General features: G+C 39.0%; 2 protein-coding genes across 7 annotated transcripts in view; one reads left to right on the top strand and one right to left on the bottom strand.

The window, feature by feature from the left end:
- LOC122063806 (L-ascorbate peroxidase 3-like) overlaps positions 1-15,840 on the top strand; it is a 17,553-nt gene extending 1,713 nt beyond the window's left edge. For 5 of the 6 annotated variants that reach the window (XM_042627513.1, XM_042627514.1, XM_042627515.1 and 2 more), the window contains exons 3-10: positions 722-846; positions 7,251-7,300; positions 11,940-12,005; positions 12,086-12,134; positions 13,439-13,521; positions 13,612-13,691; positions 13,775-13,877; positions 15,349-15,840. In XM_042627513.1, the coding sequence (XP_042483447.1) occupies positions 722-846; positions 7,251-7,300; positions 11,940-12,005; positions 12,086-12,134; positions 13,439-13,521; positions 13,612-13,691; positions 13,775-13,877; positions 15,349-15,546 (754 nt within the window). In that variant the 3' untranslated portion in view covers positions 15,547-15,840. Of the gene's footprint in view, positions 1-721; positions 847-7,250; positions 7,301-11,939; positions 12,006-12,085; positions 12,135-13,438; positions 13,522-13,611; positions 13,692-13,774; positions 13,957-15,348 lie in introns of those variants that run through there. The other variant, XM_042627518.1, reaches the window with a different exon arrangement.
- Positions 15,841-17,011: 1,171 nt separating this feature from the next.
- Positions 17,012-19,446, bottom strand: LOC122063803 (protein POLLENLESS 3-LIKE 2-like). The gene is made up of 4 exons (XM_042627509.1): positions 19,041-19,446; positions 18,680-18,892; positions 18,431-18,586; positions 17,012-18,339 (listed from the first exon to the last, which is right to left on the bottom strand). The coding sequence occupies exons 1-4, from the start codon at positions 19,206-19,208 to the stop codon at positions 17,323-17,325; spliced, it is 1,554 nt and encodes a 517-aa protein (XP_042483443.1). The 5' UTR covers positions 19,209-19,446; the 3' UTR covers positions 17,012-17,322.
- Between the last annotated feature and the right edge of the window lie 1,564 nt (positions 19,447-21,010).

Below are 21,010 nucleotides of genomic sequence, written 5' to 3'. Positions count from 1 at the left end.
TTTTACACAAACTGAAAATTCCGTTTTTGACATGAAACGTCGTCTCTGGAACTGAATGACTACCAAAAACCGCCTATATGTCGACCAACATGCTCGTATATTGATCATCCTATTGACATAAGAGTTACATGGATTCAATTAATTTTCTCATAAATTATGTATAGTTTCCATTTCATTGAATTATTCTTTATCTAGTAACCCTTTTATCTAGTAAGGAATGATTGCATAAGAAATAAGTTGGGGTTTGCACCAATCCAAGACAAGCTCCGCGAGAACCGATTGAGATGGTATGACCATGTGCAACGGAGACCTGTAGAGGCTCCACTTAGGAAGATTGAGCAAATTCATTTGGAGGGAGCCAAAAGAGGGAGGGGTAGGCCTAAAATGACTATTGATGAAGTGGTGAGAAAAGACATGCATATGGTGGGGCTTGATTTTAGTATGACCATGGATAGAGTTTTGTGGAGGACTAGGATCCGGGTAGCAGACTTTGTGTAAGGGATGTTCTGGTGATTTATTATTTGCTTCTCTTAGTCCCTTTTCACTTATTTTCCCTTATTTCATTACTTGTTGATTCTCGTTTTCATATCGGATCCATGTAGCCGACCCCATTTAATTGGGATAAGGTTATGTTTGTTGTTGTTGTTGTTGTTGTTGTTGTATCTTGTGATTGAGGATAGGGGCCAAATGGAAATAAATTGTGCTTTCTTCTTTCTTGCAGGTGGCATGATGCTGGCACATATGATACAAAGACAAATACAGGTGGTCCAAATGGTTCAATCCGCAGTGAGGAAGAGTACATGCATGGTGCAAATAATGGGTTAAAAATAGCAATAGATTTTTGTGGTGAGATTTTCAATCCTTCCTTTTGTATGTTTGATGCGTGATGCAAATAATGGATTAAAAATAGCATTAGATTTGTGTGGTGAGATTTTCAATCCTTCCTTTTGTATGTTTGATGTTGGATTTACTATTCTGAGTGTGTAGATGTTAATATAAGTGTGCTTTTCAAAGTGAAGCCATAGTGATGTAAGCTTTTCGATTAATTGGCGGTTCTCATTATCTCCATAAACTCATCTCCTCTAAGATATGTTACTGATTTTGTAAGAGTTGTTTTAGGGGAATGGATATTCTGGTGCTTCATTTTTAGAAAGCTTGTGATGTAGATGATCCCTACACTGGGCTTCAGTATCACAGGTGAAAGAAGACCCAAAACCAGAACCAGAACCAGCACCACTAATCTGGTTCCAGTTTTGGTCCAGCCAGCCTAGCCAATCAAGCCAGCTAAGACCTGCTTCTAGAAGACAAAATATTCTCTCTACTTATTTATGTTTTGACCTCTATTTTGTCTCTTTGTAAGACTTATACAGCAAGCAAGAGTGTCGATTGATTCTACAGCTTGAACAAGTACTTAATTTCAGCTATTTGTCAAGAAGATTCTTCTTGGCCAAGGAAGACAAAGTTTAATTTTTTGTAATTTTCCTATTCAGAGACATAGGCCTTAACTATAAATTGGCCATTGGTGTTGTGAGGTTGTATGCAGTTGATAATTGATATTTTCAGAGCTATTTTTGCTTGTCAATTTGGCCTGAGAGAGGTTTGGTTTAACAGCTGATATAGTTGTGGGTGAGAGGCCCAAGGCTGAGAGAGCCTACCCCCACCCACATCTATTCCATTGACCTTTTGTGTCTCTACCATCTACTTATATTTTCTCCCTATTGTCCTGAGTGCTGTGATTACTGTTCGTAATCAGTTTGACAGATTGACATAAGCAAGGACATCCCAATTTATCTACAGGAAAAAGAGAAAAGCACTAGAGCTTCTTTTGTATAATGAGAATGACATCCAATGCCTTAATTCTACCTTTGACATTTTTAAGCCATCTTTGAACTCTTATAGCATCAATTAGCATAATATATTCAGAAATAGGATTAATGTAAAGCTTTAGTAATTCTATTTTATTTTGGCCTTTCAAATTTACGAAGACACCTAGGTGCTCTTCTTTTGAGGGATTTCACTTGTGAAATGAATAGAGAATTGGATGAAAACTCCTTACAGAGTGAAAAACTTGTTGGTTAATGTTCATCATTAATGACAATGGAATTTATCAGGCAATTATTGGTACTAAACACATTTTAGGCTTTGTGAATAATCTGGCTGGTTAATTTTTGGAAAAGCAGCGCATCTACTATAATGTGTCTCATCATGCACACTTCTCTCAAATGACTATGCAGTTCTGAAAGTTGTTATGTCTAGCTGGGTGATGCAGTAGCAGTATCATAGCTGGACTGGCATGACCCGATTTGAAAGCCTTGACTGAGATGAACCGGTCACAAAACCGTATTTGGTCCAAAGGGGGTTGGTTGGAGATACCATTGTAATCTTTTATTTAGTTATGTTTTTATTTGGTAGGAGTTAACTATGTAAGGGATTTTCTTTGAGTTGTAGTGTCTAATATTCCTTGTTTGCATTAGTTTCCTAGCTTAAGAAGAGTTTTTTAGGAGTTTCTGTTTTTAAGAGTCTTTATTTTTCTTTTTGTATGATTGTAAATCCAAGGCTATGCAATGAAGAATGGAACATTGAATCAGAATCAAGATTGATTCTCAAGGTCTGAGTATGTGTGCTTCAATCTTCCCTCTCTCATCCTCCCATTCAAATTAGGCTTCCCTCTTTGTCTTCAAGAATTCCCTTTACTTAAACAATTGTTTCCTGCTTAGTCCTGATTTACCTTCTTAGGAGGCTTATGGAAAGACCTAGAACCTACAAGAAGGATCTTCATATGGTCTTCATTGACATAGAAAAGGCCTATGATAGAGTCCCCAAAGAGCTCCCCAAAGAGCTCATATGGTATGTATTAGAGAAGAAAAAGGTGTCAAGTAAATATGTAGATATTGTTAAAGATATGTATAAGGGGTGTGGTGACGAATATGAGTACCGTGGGAGTTCAAGGCAATGAGTTTCAAATCACTATTGGGCTACATCAAGGATTTGTTTTTAGTCCTTATTTGTTAATACTTATCATAGATGATTTAACCAAGAACATTCTAGGGAAGGTTCCGTGGTATATGCTTTTCGTCGATGATATTATGCTAGTGTTGAAACAGGAGCATAGATCAACGATAGGTTGGAGTGATGGAGATCTACCCTGGAATCTAAGGGTCTTAAGATAAGTAGAACAAAAACAGAGTATATGGTGTGTAACTTTAGTCATTCAAAGACGGATAACGATGTAGTGAAACTTAAGAAGAGAGATCCCACAAAGAGACTACTTCATATATTTTGGGTCAATCATAAACAAAAAAGGTGAGATAGACGATGATGTATCTCACAAAACTAGAGTTGTGTGATTTGCGTATATCTCTAAATCTTAAAGAAAAGTTCTACAGGAGAGTTGTGACTGGCTATAATGTATGGGGCAGAATGTTGGGCAGTCAAGAAGCGTAACATAGATAAGTTGAGTGTAGTAGAGATGAGGATGTTGAGATGGATGTGCGAAAAAACTAGGAGAGATAAAGTGAGGAATGATCGGGTTAGAGCTGATTTGGGAGTTGCTAAAATTCAAGACAAGCTCAGAGAATGTTGCTTAAGGTGGTTTGGCCATGTTCAGAGTAGACCTTTGAATGCTACTGTACAGGGATTGTAATCCGGAGCAATACATGAACTGGATTCACAGCTTGGAGACATCCTTCTAATTGTACGGGCTGACAAGCCATGAGGACTTTATTTACTTGAGCCAAATTGAAGGGTACGACTTGAGTTTTGTGGATCAAGTACCTGCAATAAAATCAGACGAGGCATCAAGTTGGTAAACACTTGGACTGAAATGTGAGGGGCCATTAACCGAAGGATTTTGCCTACTGACTACAAGTAGTGAATGCATCTCAAGTTCACACAATTGAGGCAAGACATCATGGTTGAGGACTATATGAAAAGAATTTACTATTTAGTCACTCGTTCTAATTTTGAGTGGGGCGAAGAGGTCTTGGTGGCACAATTCTGGAATGGTTTGGACCCTCAGATTAGTGCTACATTGGCTTCTAGTTGCCTATGATGAAGGACATGGTATAGGCAGCATATCAAGTCGAGGACAGTCTGAAGAAACCTTACGGTCAAAGAAGTTTCTAGATACCTCCTCCAAAGGTGATAGTGCTAGCAAACTTTTTTGTCAACCGGAGATGTTGTTCAACAAGCCATGGGTTAGTGGTTCTTCTATGACGTACCACGACCAAACCACCCTTATTCTACACCTTGAGGTCGTGATTTTGACAGACTTCCGAAGTCAAGGGCTGAAATTCAGTGCTTTACATGCAAACGGTACATGCATTGCTTTGCTGAGTTTGCTCAATGTCCTAATTGTCTGGTTGCTTTGGCTGATAAGGAAGAACTCAGGGTTACTTGATGTAAGGTTGGTTTACCTAGGCAAACAACCCCAATAACAGTGACAACTCCCTACCAATAATCAGATCTGGTTCTCAGACCTCAGAACCAAAAGAAGCTTCATAGAGATGAATAGGGCTGAACTAGAAGGCAAAAAATAAAATGGATTTAGAACTTCCACACCTGGTCAAATGAAGGTCATAATGAGGTTAGAAGAACCCCCAAAGGTAGTTCCCAGATGGGCTGTAACAAAGAAGCAACACAGCAAACTCCCTAGCTAAAAAAATGAGGTTTCAGCGGAAGAGAGAGAGAGCTGTGGTTGGACAAAGGCTGGTCGAGTGGCCTCTCCTGTGGAGCTCTTCAAATCCTCCAAAGGGTTTTCAAAAGTGACTGCTGGTTTGGGAGATCTGACCAATGTCGATTTGGACTGGTCTTCTGATCTTCCAACTATGCTTCTCGTCTTCAAGTAGGCTTGAAACAATTCTCAGATCATGCTCTCACAGAAGAAAACAAAGAAGAAACGAGAAGAAGAGAAGGATGGAGTGGGATAGATGTGGGTGGGGTAATGGCTATCTCAGCCTGGGCCTCTCACCCACATCTATCTCAGCTGCTTGGACATCCTATCTCAGGAGTTAGAGCACACATTGGCTGTAAATCATCAATTCTTCATTAATTTTAGAAGTGTTAAAATGCTCTTACTTGTAGCACAACTTTACAATTTAGAAACAAACCAAGTAGGAAACTAACCTGAAAAAGGAGACTAATAGCTTTTGACAACTAACTACTGACTTGAACTCTAACCAAGCATAAGAGACAATACTAGGGACTTCTAGAAGGCTAACTTAACTTGTCCAAATTGAGGTTTGACTGGTCAAACACAAGAAAACAAAAACCCAGCTGTATGGAGAATCGATGGACACTCTTGGAGGCTTCTGGACAGCTGCTGCTAGGCTGGTTTGATGGCACCTTGGAGGCTCTTTTAGAAGACCCAAATAAGAAGAAATATAGACTATACAGGGGGCTGCTATGCTGGTGATGGCTGCAAAGGTGGACCAGCATGGGACTACAATTGGGGGCCAGGCTGGCTTGCTCGATTAGCCCAAAGGCTGGTTGGGCTGGCTGGATTTCTTCCCCCTCGGATAGTTTAGGCCAACAGGGGTATCTGCATCATTACTTCTTTAGAAGAGCAACAGAAAAATGAAATAGTATGTTTAGAGGCGAAGCATGAGTGTGAACATAGCGACGTTAACGATGGTACAGCAGTAGCATTGTCTTGTTCTTCGTCCGTATTTTTTTCCAAACACAAGGTTTTTTATGAATATGATTGGTGTCACAATAGTATTTTCCAAACCAGAGAGATGTAACGACAATTTGTGCACTGTGGTAATTAACAATGATAGTTATACTTATACCAACGTCATTTCCAAGAACGCTTTTCATAAGCTCAGTTTGAACTAGTCAGACTGTTTGCTCAGGCTGGTACCAGTCTGACCAGTACTCAAACAGGAAGACAAGGTTCCTATCAGGCTGCTCAGTCCGATTTAAGCGGTAGGACCAATATTTAGCCCGGTTGACCCAATTTGGCCTGTACAGGGTGGTTTTGAGTCCAATTTTGATCTTAACCATTTTTCATGTATTTCCCTATGTCAGAAACCCCATCTTAAAGCAATCCCACACCCAAGGTCGATGGCCTAGAAAGGTCTGAGAGAGTTCATATTGCACCCTTTCGGCGAAGGCAAAGTCACCCAATTCAACCACTTAGTCATGTTTGGGTACTTTAAAGGATGTCCTAAGGATTTAGGGTCTATGACAATCACCCTACATGCATGCTTAGGATTACAAGAATGAAAGCAAGTTACAAAGAATAAATATAATACTAAGACATAAGGATATGTTGCCGTTTGCTGTTTCTCTTGACCCGATTGTAAATATATTCAATTGCAGCTCTTGACCTGTTGTTGATTAAGATGATCTCCACACTTGGTTTAACTGATGGAAGCTCTTGATCAAATCCATTTTCAGCTTCACCATCATCATGCATAAGGCTGGACTTACGCAAGGCTCTTGATATCCATTGAAGATTTCACTTGTTTTGCACATAAGAAGGCCAAGTTCACCATAGAGACTTCACTAACCAAGTATCACTGCACACAAAGCATCCTGCGCACTATGTAACTTAAAAAAGAGATTAGATATACCAATAAGAATAAGTTTTTTTTTTCACCTTTGAACACAAATGAGGAATCACCAAAAACAATCATAGACATGCAATGTCTTAACGTCACCTAGGTGTCTTGGTCGCCTTGCGTCTTGGCTCCGTCCAATGCCTTGGGTCACCTGAACGCTGTGAAACTATGCTCTTTGCGTCCCTTTCTTTCTTTATGGAAATTCAAAATTTTATTCGAATCTTTGTCTGCTCCTTTTTGAGGGGTGAGACTCCATTCCCTTTCTATTGTGTTGGTGAAACTACAATAAATCAGTTTGACTTGACGACATCCATTTTGCAATTGTTCTCTATATTTTCTTCTTCTCCTGTCTTTTATTTTCTCTCTTCTTGCTGTGAAATCACTTCAAACCTTTTGCTATTACTAAATGACAGTCATTGCTAGTTCCATCATGTTTTTATGCATGCTTTGTAACATCCAGTTATTACCTAATGGTTGAAATGACTTTCCCAAATGAAGTAATTTTTGTTCTTGCAGTATCTTGTTCATTTTTATTAATATGGAAACTTGGCCCAGTTTGAGTACCAAAGGCCAAATAGTTGCTTCAATTATAATTTCTCCTCTCTCTCTCTCTCTCTCTCTCTCTCTCTCTCTCTCTCTTATTTTCTCTTAACAGCTTGATCATTTTTCATTTTTTCCTGAGGTCAGAAGAAGTGAAGGCAAAATATCCAAAGATTACATATGCAGACCTTTACCAGGTAACTGTTGGAATGAAATATTTTCTCTATTTGTTATCTAGAGATTAAGCTATTCCATTTAGAAATTATGAAGATATACTGAAACTGAAACATCTATTTAATCATATTATTATTTATTCTTTTGGCTGGGATAGGCATATCTCTCTCTCTCTCTCAAATGACCAAAAACTATGGAACAAGAATCAATGCTCTCTCTGAAACGACAACATATTACAATTATTATTAAAACTCGAGGGATTTGTTTGTCTTACTTCTCTACATTATTAATTCATGTGGGAGGGGTTTCATCCAAATACAACCCACCCCCAAAAAATTTCCCTCTGCGTGGGTGAGCCGGTGATTGGGTGATTGTGTCTAGGTATGTGTATATATTTTTGTGTATGTGTCTTTGACCTCGTTTTTGTATACTTGCATATGTGTGTGTACACTCAGTGATAAGTGTGTGTATGTGCACGCGTGTGCGTGTATGTTGATCATGAATTTACATGTTGATATGTATGTGCATGTCCATTTTGAGTGTGGGTGTGGTTTGTGCATGTCCCATCCATGGTTTCAGGATGAAAACGAAGTTCTATTAGAATGCAACTCAACTCTACTCTCCTCAACAAAGCTTTATCCCAACTCTGGGGTTGGCTACAAGAATCCTATTTTTCCATTCAACTTTTTGTATTTTCGTTACTTCTCACAAGGTGATTTTTGGCCTGCCCCTTTCTCTTTTATTTCTTCTATTCTGCATCATATCACAAATAAATCGTATATTAGAGAAAAATAATAGAAATTCATCGACAAATAAAGGTTGACTTCAAATAATGACAACTTAATCGGTTTATAAACAAGAAATTCTATTTATATTTTAATCCTTTAAGTGCATCATTACATTTTACCTTTTCCATGTGTTGGTAATAGGGGGGGATTGGGAAATATTTGTGGAAATGACCTTCCTTTGAAGTCAATTGACAAAATTTAAATTTTCTACGTGTGTGTGTCGTTGGTCTTTAATCCTAAGAAGTTTAATGGTTTCACCTTCGTACTTATTTGAAGCTATTTGTCATTCTTCTATACAAGTCCTTTCTGTAGTTGACAAACTACCTTTTTTAATGCTTTAATGTATGAGTTCTGCAGGTTCTCATGCATTATAATACATCCTCACCTGAAAGAAAAGAACAGAGTTAATGCAATCCTCGGTTCAAAAACCCTGTTTTGGATCAGATATAATCCAAAAGAGCTATAGTATAAGGTAGTATCTAAAGGAGAACTAGTAAAAATCTTAAACTGGGAAACTACAACTCAACCAAAGAGCTACCTTCTTCTTACGTATCAAACTCTATCAAAACTCCCTTATAAAATGATAAATTAAAATTTTCAAAGAATTCCAATCACAGATGTTAGGAATGTATTCTCCAAGTTGTGGAGCTTTCTGTTCAAAGAATTGTGGCGGAATCATGAATATTTTCTCATCTTCACGAACACTATTAGTTGTGAATTGGGTGTTTAGGGAGTTCCTCCACAATTTCTTGCTTTTGCTAAGGGATTGCACTGTCTTCTTCTTTCATCTCATTCTGAGGCTGCACTGTGGATGCCACTTCAACCAGCTTTAAGGAATCATGTTGCAACCCATTCAAAACAAAATTGCGTTGTGGAAGAAAGAGCTTTAACAGACATGCATTTGCTTTAGGATCGAGAACACCTTGTCAATCTCCCAACTGTTAGGGATATGCCTACACTCCTATAGTTGGTTTTGATGATAACAAACATATGAAGGTATGTCACAATTTTCCTTTAAGTATTGTTTTGTAGAGACTTCATATCAAAGATTGAATTTGGTGAATGAAACGAAGAAATGAAGATTGAAGTAATCAAATGAAGAGCATCAACAAGTTGGCATCAATGCTTGAAGAAGATATCATAAGAATTTAAGCTTCATACATGTTTCCCAACACCAACCACTGTCGACCAACTTTTATGATGCGTTCGAAGAATCAAACGCCTCTCAATAGCAATTTTCAGATTCAATGATAATTTTTTTGGTGTTTCATAACATCTCCACCACAGACTACTAGAAGAAATTTTCTCATTGCCCTTTATCGATGAGTAAAATAGTAATTTTCCCATTGGGCAAACAATATTTAGTCTTGCAAATGTAGGGTTCCAAGGCCGAGTTGGGCCTTGATACCAAATAATGCAATCCCATATTCGAATACCATTTTTGGATTGCTATGGTCCCACCCAACTGCCTAAATAGGTCAATATGTAATGGGAGAGGCAATCTACTAAATAAGATTTCTCAAGGGTATACTTGGTAGGTAAAAGGGTAATGCACATAAAGGGGTTTACAATTTATAGATCAGGGATACTCTCAGAAGTAACACAAAAGTGAACAAGTATAGAAGGAGGACAAAAAGGGAAATGAAAATAATACAATATTTCGTATAGAGAAAGGGGGGGTGGGGAAGGAGTGGTTGTCTTCAGCTTCACGACACCAAAGCAGTGGCGGGAGGAGTTGCTTCAAAGAGTAGAACTACCTAACACATTACCCAATTGGATTGGGATTTAAGGATGGAATTGCCTCTCAATGGCCTCTGAAACTCAAGTAATAGTGAAACAAAACAATGACCCTAACAACGGAATAGGATCTCTGACACCCTTGCTTGTGGTACTCACATATTGAAACTTGAAAATAAACTTCAATCCTACAATAGGAGAAACTGGTCGAGGGTAAGAATCTATGGTTTGGATTTCCCTAGGGTGGTGAATAACTGCCAAAAACATCAGGAAGAGAGGGAATGAGGGAGATAGATGCTGATCTGGAAGGGCTGTTGGTACCACCGGAGCAGCAGAGTACTGAGGGTATGTGGTTAGGGAGCTCAAAGGGAGAGCAGGAAACAAAGAAGAGAAATAAGAAGGGAAAGAAGTAGTTCGTACCTGAGGGAAGGGAAAGAGAGAGACAGAGCAGCGAAGGGAATGACAGCCAAGCTGCCCAGGCCATACAGGCTTCAACCAAACAAACAACCTCACTCAATTCTTTCTCCAAATCTGAAACTCCATCATAGGTAAATGCTATATAACTGGGAGAAGAAAAAACTCCTAAAGTATCTAAAACAGAAATAGAAAGTCTTAAACTGTGTAACTACAACCCAATCAAAGAGCTACCTTTTTGTGTATCTATCTAAAACTCCCATATAAAGAGATAATTAAAAATTACAAAGAATCCCAACCGCATGGTCTGGCTTGCGTCAAAATTTGGTTCAAATATGAACCAGGCCATTTCCTTCGTCTATGTTCTCCATCAAAAGGAGAACACTATTCTTCTACTTTGGATAAAATTATCTATTTAGATGTGTAATTGATGGGCTTATCTAGTCACCTTAGTGATTAGAGTTGGAAAACCTCAAATAAAACCAGAATCAAGAACAACAGCCAGCAATAAAGAAGTTCGATTACTTAATAAAAAGCTGTCTGATTGGGTAGAAATTTAGGTTGAAGGCTTAGTTTGACGGGTACAAAAATCTGATGGTTAGATTACAGGATGTGGAGTTTTCCTACTCTGACTAGGACACTGAAAATCCCAAATAAAGTAGCAGAATCAATGCAAGGGCTTTAGGGTTCAAAGCTGGAATCAATTAATGAGTTAAATAAAGATTAAACAGTAAACAGTTCTAGATTCCGGAAAAATATAAACAGTTTCAGAAAATCCAGATTTTAAGAAGTTGAACAGAACAAGGATTCGTGAAATTAATCTGGTTTTGAGAACTAAACGGAAATAAAATTCAGTAGCAGGAAAACAAGTTGAAAGAAAGAATTTCCAGAAAGCATATGATTAATAATTCAGCAATTGATCAAGAATTAACTGAGATTGAAATTCTGACATTTAATGAAGAATAGGTAAAAGATAAGATAGAAAACCTGTTCAGGAATCCACCAGAATCGTGCTACTGAATCCACAGCAGCACCAGTCAGAATCCACTAAGTAATCCCTCTTGAATCCACAGAAGAAGGCCTAAAATCCAGAGACCCGCAAAGCAACAAACCCCCCAATCATAGAAATCGTGTGGTAGGGCTTATCCATATGCTTACATAGAATTGTGCTGGACAGACTCAGACTCAACCTAGGAAAGGTCTAAACCATTCCTGATCTGAAAAAAGATGAACTGACTGGGAAACACTCCAATTGATAGCTGTAATTGGGGGTTTTATAATGTAGCTAGCTAGGAAATTGACAAATTGAATAAAATAAAAAATAAAATAAAATAAAAAATAGAAAAAAAACCTGGACTTATAGAGTAACCTGCTCCAGCCAGGCTAGAAAACTAGATAATAAAACAAAAATTAAAAATAAAATAAAATCCCAAATCTAGCTACACTATTCTGGTTCCAAGGAGAACCAGGAACGAAACCGTAGGACAGAAAAGGAACCAGAAAACTGATTCAAATCTGGGCCAGACTGAACTTCAGACTATTTTTGCCTGTTTTCTTCTCTTTCTTTTGCTGGTGTGGCCTAAATTCGGCATCAGTAGTGCTAATTGTTTGAAATTAGCTTGAATTGATAGTTGTTGCTAATATATAAAACATGTGAATGCTATTATTGCAGTCCATGCATGAACTGCTTTTGACCTTATGATTGAATTGATTTCTTTCACAGCTTTCTGGAGTTGTTGCTGTTGAGGTCACTGGAGGCCCCACCATTGATTTTGTTCCTGGTAGAAAGGTATCTTTGTGTGACATATCATGGTAAAATGGCTGCTCCACCTCTATTTTCTTTAGTAACAAGTTTTATATTTGCATCAGGATTCATTGATTTCTCCCAGAGAAGGGCGGCTTCCAGATGCTAAGCAAGGTTTGTCAGTAGCACTTTAATATTGTGACATTCATCTGAAATTTCTAGCTTTAGCTAGTTCTTTATATTAAATATTGTTTTAGCTAATTCTACCCAAATTCCAGTGCTTTGTTTTACTTTTTCCAGCTTGGATGTGTGAAACACTGATAAAATATGTAGTTTTGCTTCCTTTTTGAGATCAATTGATGTTTTTTTTAAGTTTTGTTTATAAGATATATTAAAGATTCTTATAAAATGTCTTAGGAGAATATAATAAGCTTTGGGCTAATAAGAGGTTTCTTTGAGCCTGTAAATCAGACCTTAGCAGGCCCCCTTGCAAACCCTGGCACTGATGAGTTTCTGTTATTTGAGTGGCTTAAGTACTACTATGAGTGTGCGTCCAAAATCCAAATTCTAATTCATCTCAATTTTAGTTGATTTGGCTAGTTGATCTGGTAGTTGACTTTGTCATTCTTGGACAATCAAATCTGCAACAGGAGTCGGTGTGTCTTGATGTGCTGAATTATGTATGTATTGAATGCTTGCTTGTCAAGTTCATGTCTGATCTGCTAGCTTCTTGGAAACTATCAGCTTGATTGGAAATTGTGTAATACTATTTTGAGAATGATTTTCTTCGTTACTCAGTCTAAATAATTTACTTTTTTTTTTTTTTTTTGGGATGAATAAATAATTCATTGCCGAAAGAAGAGGAATATACAAGGGGGAAAAGACAAACTAGAAACAAAAACCAAAACCTAACAGGGGCGAAAGAGGATCTAAGGGGGGGTGGAGACAAGATGGAAGAGGGAAGGCCCCAGGAGACAACAATGAACCTGTTCCTTAGGGAGTCCCTAATAGTTTTAAAACATAAAGAAGCAAGCTTGTAGTGGACGTCAAAATAGATGGCTTTCCAAATCATGTCATAGGAACGAGTGAAATAATTCTCCTTTTGCTGTTCACATTCTGGTGTTTGCATATTCTGCTGGGGTTGTTGATCGTAATTCTGGTTTTACGGCTTATTACTCTTATTCTGGCCTTCTTGATTCCCTTAGTCATCTTTCTGTTTAATTAGGGCCCGCTTGTCAAACAATGTATAACCGTTCTCTCTTCCTGTGAGTTTTCAGCTTGGCTGGAGATTGATTGATACTATTGGAGAAGGATTTTAATTTTAGTTGTTCAATCTGAAAATTCTCATGTTTGCTTATTCCGCTGATTGAAATTGTCCCTTATCATCATCGTCATTTATGTTTATATCTGTTTGTAGTGGGCATCTGTAGAACACCCAGAAGGAGTTGACCATCAGCTTGTTTTGCCGATGTTTGCAGGGGTAAAACATCTGAGGGATGTGTTTTATAGGATGGGGTTGAATGACAAGGATATTGTGGCATTGTCTGGGGGCCACACGTTGGTAATGATCTCTATACTTTGCATCTCTATTGAATATATCTCTTGTATCATGCATCTAACGAATCAATTTGGTTGGGTTTTGTTGATGTAGGGAAAGGCACATCCGGAGAGGTCAGGCTTTGCAGGGCCATGGACTGAGGAACCCCTGAAGTTTGACAATTCATATTTTGTGTAAGATGTAAAACCTTGTTATCCTTTTTTATTTGGAGATTTAAGGTAGACAAATCATGTATAACAATTAAATGTACAACCAGGGAGATGCTAAAAGGGGAAACAGAGGGGCTATTGAAGCTTCCCACAGATAAGGCCCTATTGGAGGATCCTGAGTTCCGCCACTATGTTGAGCTGTATGCAAAGGTATAATCGGTTTTGTGTCTTGAGAACCACGTATGTGTTTATGTCAAAGGACTGTGAGTAATGATAGATGCTTGTTGTACATCCTTTTTCAAATTTAAACTTTCCCCGACTCCAAAATGGACGATTTTTATCCTGGTTTGTTTATGTCAGTAGACACTCTTAAAACATGGAGCTAGATTTTAAACTCCTGGTGCCGCCAACTTATGCCACACAGATGCAAATGTTGATTGTCTGACTTGGGCCCCGAAAATAAGAACTGGAGGGCGTAGGGGTCGAGTATACTGGATAACATAATAATAATAATATTAATTATTATTATATGGTTAACGTATATCTGATTGGCCTGACTAGATAATCTGGGTGATCCAAAAGTCTGTCACATGACTTTTTGGTCTCCTGCTCACCTTTCAAGTTTCAGCTTAACAGGGGTTTGCCAAATGGTAAAAATAGACCTCCAGGACTATAGGAGAGTTAATAGTAGTGGTTGGAGTACCATAGGCATGAATGGAGATACATGGGGATGCATGTCAATAAAGGGGACAATATATTGTTGAAATTTAAGTCTGAAACTTGAAGAGTGGCCTTTCCAGACCTTCTAAAATCTATTTAATGGTCATAATTGCCACATTCTGCCATGTGGCAAAATTTGTGGACTCTCAAGGGATGCTTATCTTAAAGGGGCTCTGAAGTGCATTTTCCCTTATAATTTTTAATGCTGATAGGTCTTCACAGCTGACCCAACTTGCCCTAGGGAGCTGTTCCTTTCCAATTCCACTAAGCACCCTGGTTCAGTTTATTTAGCTATTGTCCAATCTGTGAAGTTGAAATATGGGCAACTGAAAACTGCAAATGAAAGTTAAATAATCCATGTAGGTCTGATTTTTGGGCTATAGCCAATATAATTGCTTAATAATTGATAGGCAAAGTTAATTTGTGGCACGAATGTCCACTAACCTTTATGGGTATATACTTTTCTTTTGGATAAGTAGTTGTATTCATTGGTTATTCTGCACCAATCAAATATATTAAACTTGACTTTGGCCAGGAAAAAAAATATATACATAGTGGCTGTGCAATTCCTGTCAGTGTGTTTTTTAGGCAATAGGCTAGGTAATAAATCTCACTTATTTTTAATGCATTGGTGGGTCAGTTGAATTGTGTCGATGAAAGATCATTTTCTTCCATGCTTCTCAAGACCAAGTGAACAGCACATTTCCTTGTATAGGTGTATATGTTTACACCATCTGAGTCCTTTTCAATCATATTTGGCTTGTAATGTGGAATTATTTCTTAGAAGGGTTGAAACATACTTTGAAGTTCCTATGATTCTGACTCAAGTTCGTGTGTGTGCACACATGAGCACGTGCATGCGTGTTTGTTAAAAACAAGGTTTCTCAAATTATTGCACAAAAAGTTTCAGTCTCTTAGCGTATTGAGTTATAAAAATAAACATCATGCTTTTTGGTGACAGGATGAGGATGCATTTTTCAAAGACTATGCGGTGTCTCACAAGAAGCTTTCAGAGCTGGGGTTTACTCCCAAGTCATCTGGTTCCAAAACAGAGGCAAAGACCAGTACCGTATTGTCACACAGCGCAGTTGGAGTTGCAGTTGCTGCAGCTGTGGTGGTCCTGAGTTACTTTTATGAAGCTCACAGAAGAATCAAGTAAATCGAAACTGGTTTTCTGTATCGGTGCATTGTTTGCACATGTTAGGCATCCCATTGCTATAGATATCAGTTGAAAGAAGCTCGTGTCTGCAAAATAGGGGACTGATTATTCTATTTTCCATTTGCTAATAACAATAAGTCATTTTGGGCTTCAGCTTGTCACGTAACTAATTGACTGCTAAGGGGGATTTTAGACCCACCAGCTTGTAAAAGCTACAAATGAACTTCTATCTGGGTTTCAGAGAATGTAATCAAAATATTATAAAAGCTGTACTCCGCCTTCTGCTGTAGGAAATTGATAGAATCTTTCTTGTCTTTTTTTTTTTTTTTTTTTGGTGTATGGGGTGGGGTTGCTTATCGTGGGGCCTGTTAGTGGTGGATAAATGGTATGAGCATGATTGAAACCATTCTATCACTGTGTGGCAGGCAGAAATTAAAATGTTGTTGGTGCCCTTATCTACCAATCCCCCTGTATTTCCTCAGTTACCAATCCATCTTAAATAGTTAGTATAATACCCGAATCATGTGTCATTAATTTTCATATCTTTCCAAAGAGTTGGAAAGATACACAGTTTTATACATTTAAGTATTAAACACGTAGTACATGTGCACTTTGTGTTGAAAAAAAAAAAAATCGAATGTAGCGAAAACCCATCCCCAAGTATCAACCCTTCGCCCTTCGGCCTTTGTCCCTAATCAATATTCTGTCATTGCAAACAAACTTTTCTTCGTCTCAAACTGAGATTCAATTTGCTGCAATTGATAAGCATATTGACAAAGACTAACACCTCAAAAGTAGAGAATTCAAGTCTACTTAGGATCTAAGTAGAGGGAGAGATTCATGAGAAGATCATCGTTTTTCTTTGTTAAGGGCTGTTGGCACAACCGAACAAACAGTAGTTCCCGCTTCAAGGGGGAAGCCTTCAGCACGAATTTCTTTTGTCCAACATAAGACAATGGACTCAACTCCAACAGAGCAACGCACATTAACATATTGGGGGGGGGGGGTGTTAGTGGCCAATGACATAACACTACAAGGGGGAGGGGGAGGGGGGAGGGGGAGGGGGATGAGGGGGGATGGGGGGGCGTGGCTGGCCGTTTGCCTGATATCTTCTTTCTCCCCCGCTTTGTGCAAAGCTGTCAGTTGCAGCGCGGCCAGATTATTGTACGCATTCTTTTGTGACGGATTTTGAAAAAGATTATTATTATTGATGCCTGCTATTTCTTTGTAGAAAACTGAATTGTGGAAAAATCACACATCTTGTGACCACCAGCCATCATCAACTGCAAATTCTAGAGGTCCAAAACTCAAGGGAACGTTGCCAATTGCTGAAACGTAGAACTCCCTAATACTAACAACAAACCTGCAAATTTCCCCATTTTCACTTAATCAACTTGCAAGTTTCCTTCCTTGTTAAAAGAAAAGTGGGAAAAATGATGTGCTCAAAGAACTGTACACTCCCCAATAATATAATCAATGGAGCTTGAATTAAAGCCCCATCTTCACTTATTTTCAATTAAATCTGTTAGGATACAAGTGAAAAGAGCTCTGAATAAAGCCCATAAACATCAAATTAGCCATCTTTCAGAGGCAACCAATGAATTTAGAAAGCAATTAAAGCTACATTACTCTTATTTACCTACCCCCCACTAGTGATATACTCCATTCGACCTTGAGTAATATAATCAATGGAGTTGAGGAGAACAAGTTCATCTCCGTCCTAAAAACATATTAAGTGAATTAGAGAAACCTGAATTCTAACTGATTTGAGTCGGGCTATCCCATCCAAGCCAGGAGGGAGGTTCTTGGGCTCATGGAGAGTGTAATATCTTGGAAAGCTGTTAGCCTCTTGTCGATCTTTCTCTGGCAAATTTCAGGATTGTTGGAAATAGTCTCCACTGTCTTGGATGTATAATTAGGTGAACCAAGAACTGCCCTTGTGATGGCCTCTTCAAAATCCTTGTCATCAGGCAACAACAACTCTGTCCACTTGTCCCTCCACTTGTCCCCATTTTCTTCAATCGGAGGAGAGCACCTTCTAGTCTTGTATTCTGGTTGCTCCATACCAATTGATGTAGTAGCATGTCTTGTGTAGTCTTCCCCCCGTTCAAGCCCTCTCATAAGAGAAGGAGCAGAATTACCAGACCTGGTTCTCTTGAGTCGACCCAGAGGGTCATGAAATTGGTCTTCACTTTGGTCTACTATCAACTTCGATGAATAGAATGGTGGTGCGTCAATGTTGAGAGAATTTCCAGATGGAACTATGGATTTCAACAAGCTTCTCTGTGATGGTGCATCAATGTTGAGAGGATTCCTCCCAGATGGGACAATGGGCTTCAAGCTTCTCTGTGATGGGATAGTTATTCTGTTGGAATCTACATTCTCATCGGAAAAATCGTCTTCTTGTGTTGTTTTTGCAGATGGGAGAAGAGTGGGCTCATTGCAAGGCTGAGGTTGCCAAACTGAAGAAGAACCCAAGAAGGTATCAAAGAGCCTACTCTGTTCCACCCTGTCTACTACTTTATTCATCATTTCTGATTCAAGGTCATGGAGCATTTGTTGTGCCCTATCAAAGGCTTTTAGATGGGAATCCATTCCTCGTGGGCCGTCTGCCACAGCCGGTTTCACTCGTCGTAGTGTTTCTTTAGCCTCAGCAATCCTCCCCTGTTTCATCAGGCAGATGCCTAAATTGCACATTTTGTTGTTATCTGGCGCAATCAAAAGGGCTCTTCGATAGGCCTCTTCTGCTTCAATATGGTTGTTCTGCTGCATAAGTGCCCATCCTAAGTTCCCCTGCAATGTCCAGATTCATTCACCTTCACTGTAATCACACAACGATAGTAGTTTCATTAAGCACAAACTTAAGTAAAGAATAGTTTTTTACCAGCAAGCGAGTGGCTTCCTGCTCCACAGAAACTTGAAACTTCTTTCCTTGAGATCGAGCGGTTTTGGTACGCTTTCCATTAAAGGCCACCCCTTGTTGAATCAAGCACAATTTGTGCTTCAAAAGCGCAATTTGATCATCTAATCTTCCACATCTCTACAGGGGAAAGACAATGTCTCTTCTCAATACATAGAACATTTTAATCCAACATAAGAGATGAAATCAGAAAAGAAAAGAAAACAAAGGAACCTTGTAAAGATCCAGAAGAATATTATCCAGAGACTCTTGTGCTTGGTCTGAACACCGACTTCTTAGTGACTTAATAGCTTCAATGGCTTCCTCCGCCCTATTCTGTTGTTTCATCACAATTGCCATGTCTTTAAGAGCACTATCAACTCTATCTCCAGCATTAATTGCAGCCCAAAATAGAGGAATCGCCCTTTCTGGGTCCTTGTCCACCAACTAATCCATACAAATTAGAAAGAAAAGGGTTAATTTCCATTAACTAAAGCAGAAATAAATGTACGAAAATATAAATTTTGAACAAATTTCGGGTTATTGGTTCTTGACACAAAGAAATATGCCAAAACCCATAAAGCTTGCTGCTAACCTGGACGTTTTTGGCCTTCACGTAGGGAGTATCTCCAACTGGGACCTTATGCGTCATATGAAAAGACTCTGAGCGAGTTCTGGGGATCCCAATAGGCTTCGCTGGGGAACAAGGAGCTGATTTGCAGGGTCTGAAACCTGGAGGGGCGTTCCTTAGATCTTGCATCATCTTAACTTCAAGGATTTCTAAGCAGTTCACTCCGATGAAGGAGATCTATGGAAGTAAGAATTACTTCAAGGGTTTCTGCAGTTCACTCCGATGAAGAATATCTATGGATATTAGAGAGAAGATTGTTCCCAGAGATGATCGATGAGCTTAAAAACGGAGATCAGCAAAGAAAGTGAAAGAAGAATAACAGGTTAAGACGAGAGAGATCGAAAGAGAGAACAGGGGTATCAGTGAGCGAGCGCAGTATTGATATTGAGGGTATTTGAATGATTCGACCGTTGTGGCTAGAGTTACCGTTTTAAAAACTAGCCGTTGCTCTATTTTTGTTAGGGAAAGAAAATTTCAATCACGCCCCTGAACTTACCCCCTATTTACTCAAGTTCCCCTATTAAAAGATCCACCTCTAATTCCGCACCCCCGCACACACAAAAAAAAAAAAAGAATTCTTACCTTTTTTCAAACAAAATTTGGCTGTTGCCTTGGCTGCAACTAGGGGTGTCAATATCTAAATCGGACCGGATTGAACCGATTAAACCTGATCCAAACCAAACCGGTGGCTTATTGGGCCGGTTTCGGTTTGTATTTTAAATTGAATCTGGTCTTGGTTCGGTTCGGGTTAGACCATTGGGCCACCGGAAATGCCGGAAATGTGCACTAAAACCGGAACCAATCCAAACCGACCCGAGATAAAACCAAACTTAACACTCACTAACCTAAGTGGGCCAACATGCCCAACACTCAAGTGGGCGAAGCCCAAGTGTCCAACCGGACCAACACTAGCCCAACGCCCAAGTGCCCAAGCCCAACGTTTATCAACTATTCAACTTCAACCTGTCAAAAGGATTTTAAAACCCTAATTTTTCAAAAGAATAAAAAACCTAGGTTAGTGAGCGAGTGACGTCGTGACGGAGTGTTGGAGTGAGCAATAGCGGCCAGCGGCTATGGCTAACGCCGCTGACCTGAAACTTGAAGACTTGAAGTTGCAACGGCTATGGGTTCTGAAACTTGAAGTTGAAAGTGAAGATTGAAGCCTAATCGCATACGCAGTTCACACTTCACACTACTCTAAAGTCTGAACCCATTTCGAAGCCTGCCACCTGCTGGTTGTCGATCGTCCCTCGATGGTAAATTTCGAAGCCTGCTAGTTGCCGATCGTCCCTCGACAGGTAAATTTCGAAGCCTGCTGGTGCTGGTTGTCGATCGTCCCTCAACAGGTAAAACTCTTTTCTTTTTTTTTGTTTGATTGCACGGTTTGCAAATCGACAGCGATGACAGGTAAAGCCATAAAGCTTGTGCTTTAATTGAGAACCAATGTTTCCCTCCTCTAACAGCCGATTTGAGACCCCTGCAACCTTCAAGTTCTCTTTCTACAAATTTCAGCTCTTTCTCTGGTACTCCAGCCTCCAGGTATATCCTCTTTTGATTCAAGCTTCTCATCTTTTTTTGGCCGTTTTGTGAATAAAATATCTAAGACTCTGAATTGTTAACATGTAAATCTGAAGTTAGCTATAAATGGTGATATAATAGAACCGAAATGAGGTATCCGAGCATGCTTGAGAGGAGTTGAGTTGCATTAGTTGGATTTTAAAGAGGTTTATCATCCAATTAAACCCTTCTTGCCTCTGAAATGGGGTATCCAATTCTTGCCTCTTATAATAGGAATCCAGATCTGGTTCATGTATGGGATTGTGGATTGTTCTTGTACACCTTTAATCCGTGGATTTAGAATCAACTAAATATAGAGAAAGAAAATGGATTATGAATCCACGAACCAAGTACGTACGAGAAGAGTGAACCTGATC

Source organism: Macadamia integrifolia, unplaced genomic scaffold, assembly GCF_013358625.1.
Source record: "Macadamia integrifolia cultivar HAES 741 unplaced genomic scaffold, SCU_Mint_v3 scaffold1458, whole genome shotgun sequence".
Classification (NCBI taxonomy): Eukaryota; Viridiplantae; Streptophyta; class Magnoliopsida; order Proteales; family Proteaceae; genus Macadamia; species Macadamia integrifolia.
This window is presented reverse-complemented; position numbering and strand designations above follow the sequence as displayed.

Excerpts from the sequence above, each read along its gene's own strand:
- LOC122063803 (XM_042627509.1), bottom strand. The coding sequence starts at position 19,208 with ATGATGCAAGATCTAAGGAACGCCCCTCCAGGTTTCAGACCCTGCAAA. Across the intron at positions 18,587-18,679 it reads TTCTTCTGGATCTTTACAAG|AGATGTGGAAGATTAGATGA; the intron begins GTTCCTTTGTTT and ends TTTCCCCTGTAG. Across the intron at positions 18,340-18,430 it reads AGGAAGCCACTCGCTTGCTG|GGGAACTTAGGATGGGCACT; the intron begins GTAAAAAACTAT and ends TGGACATTGCAG.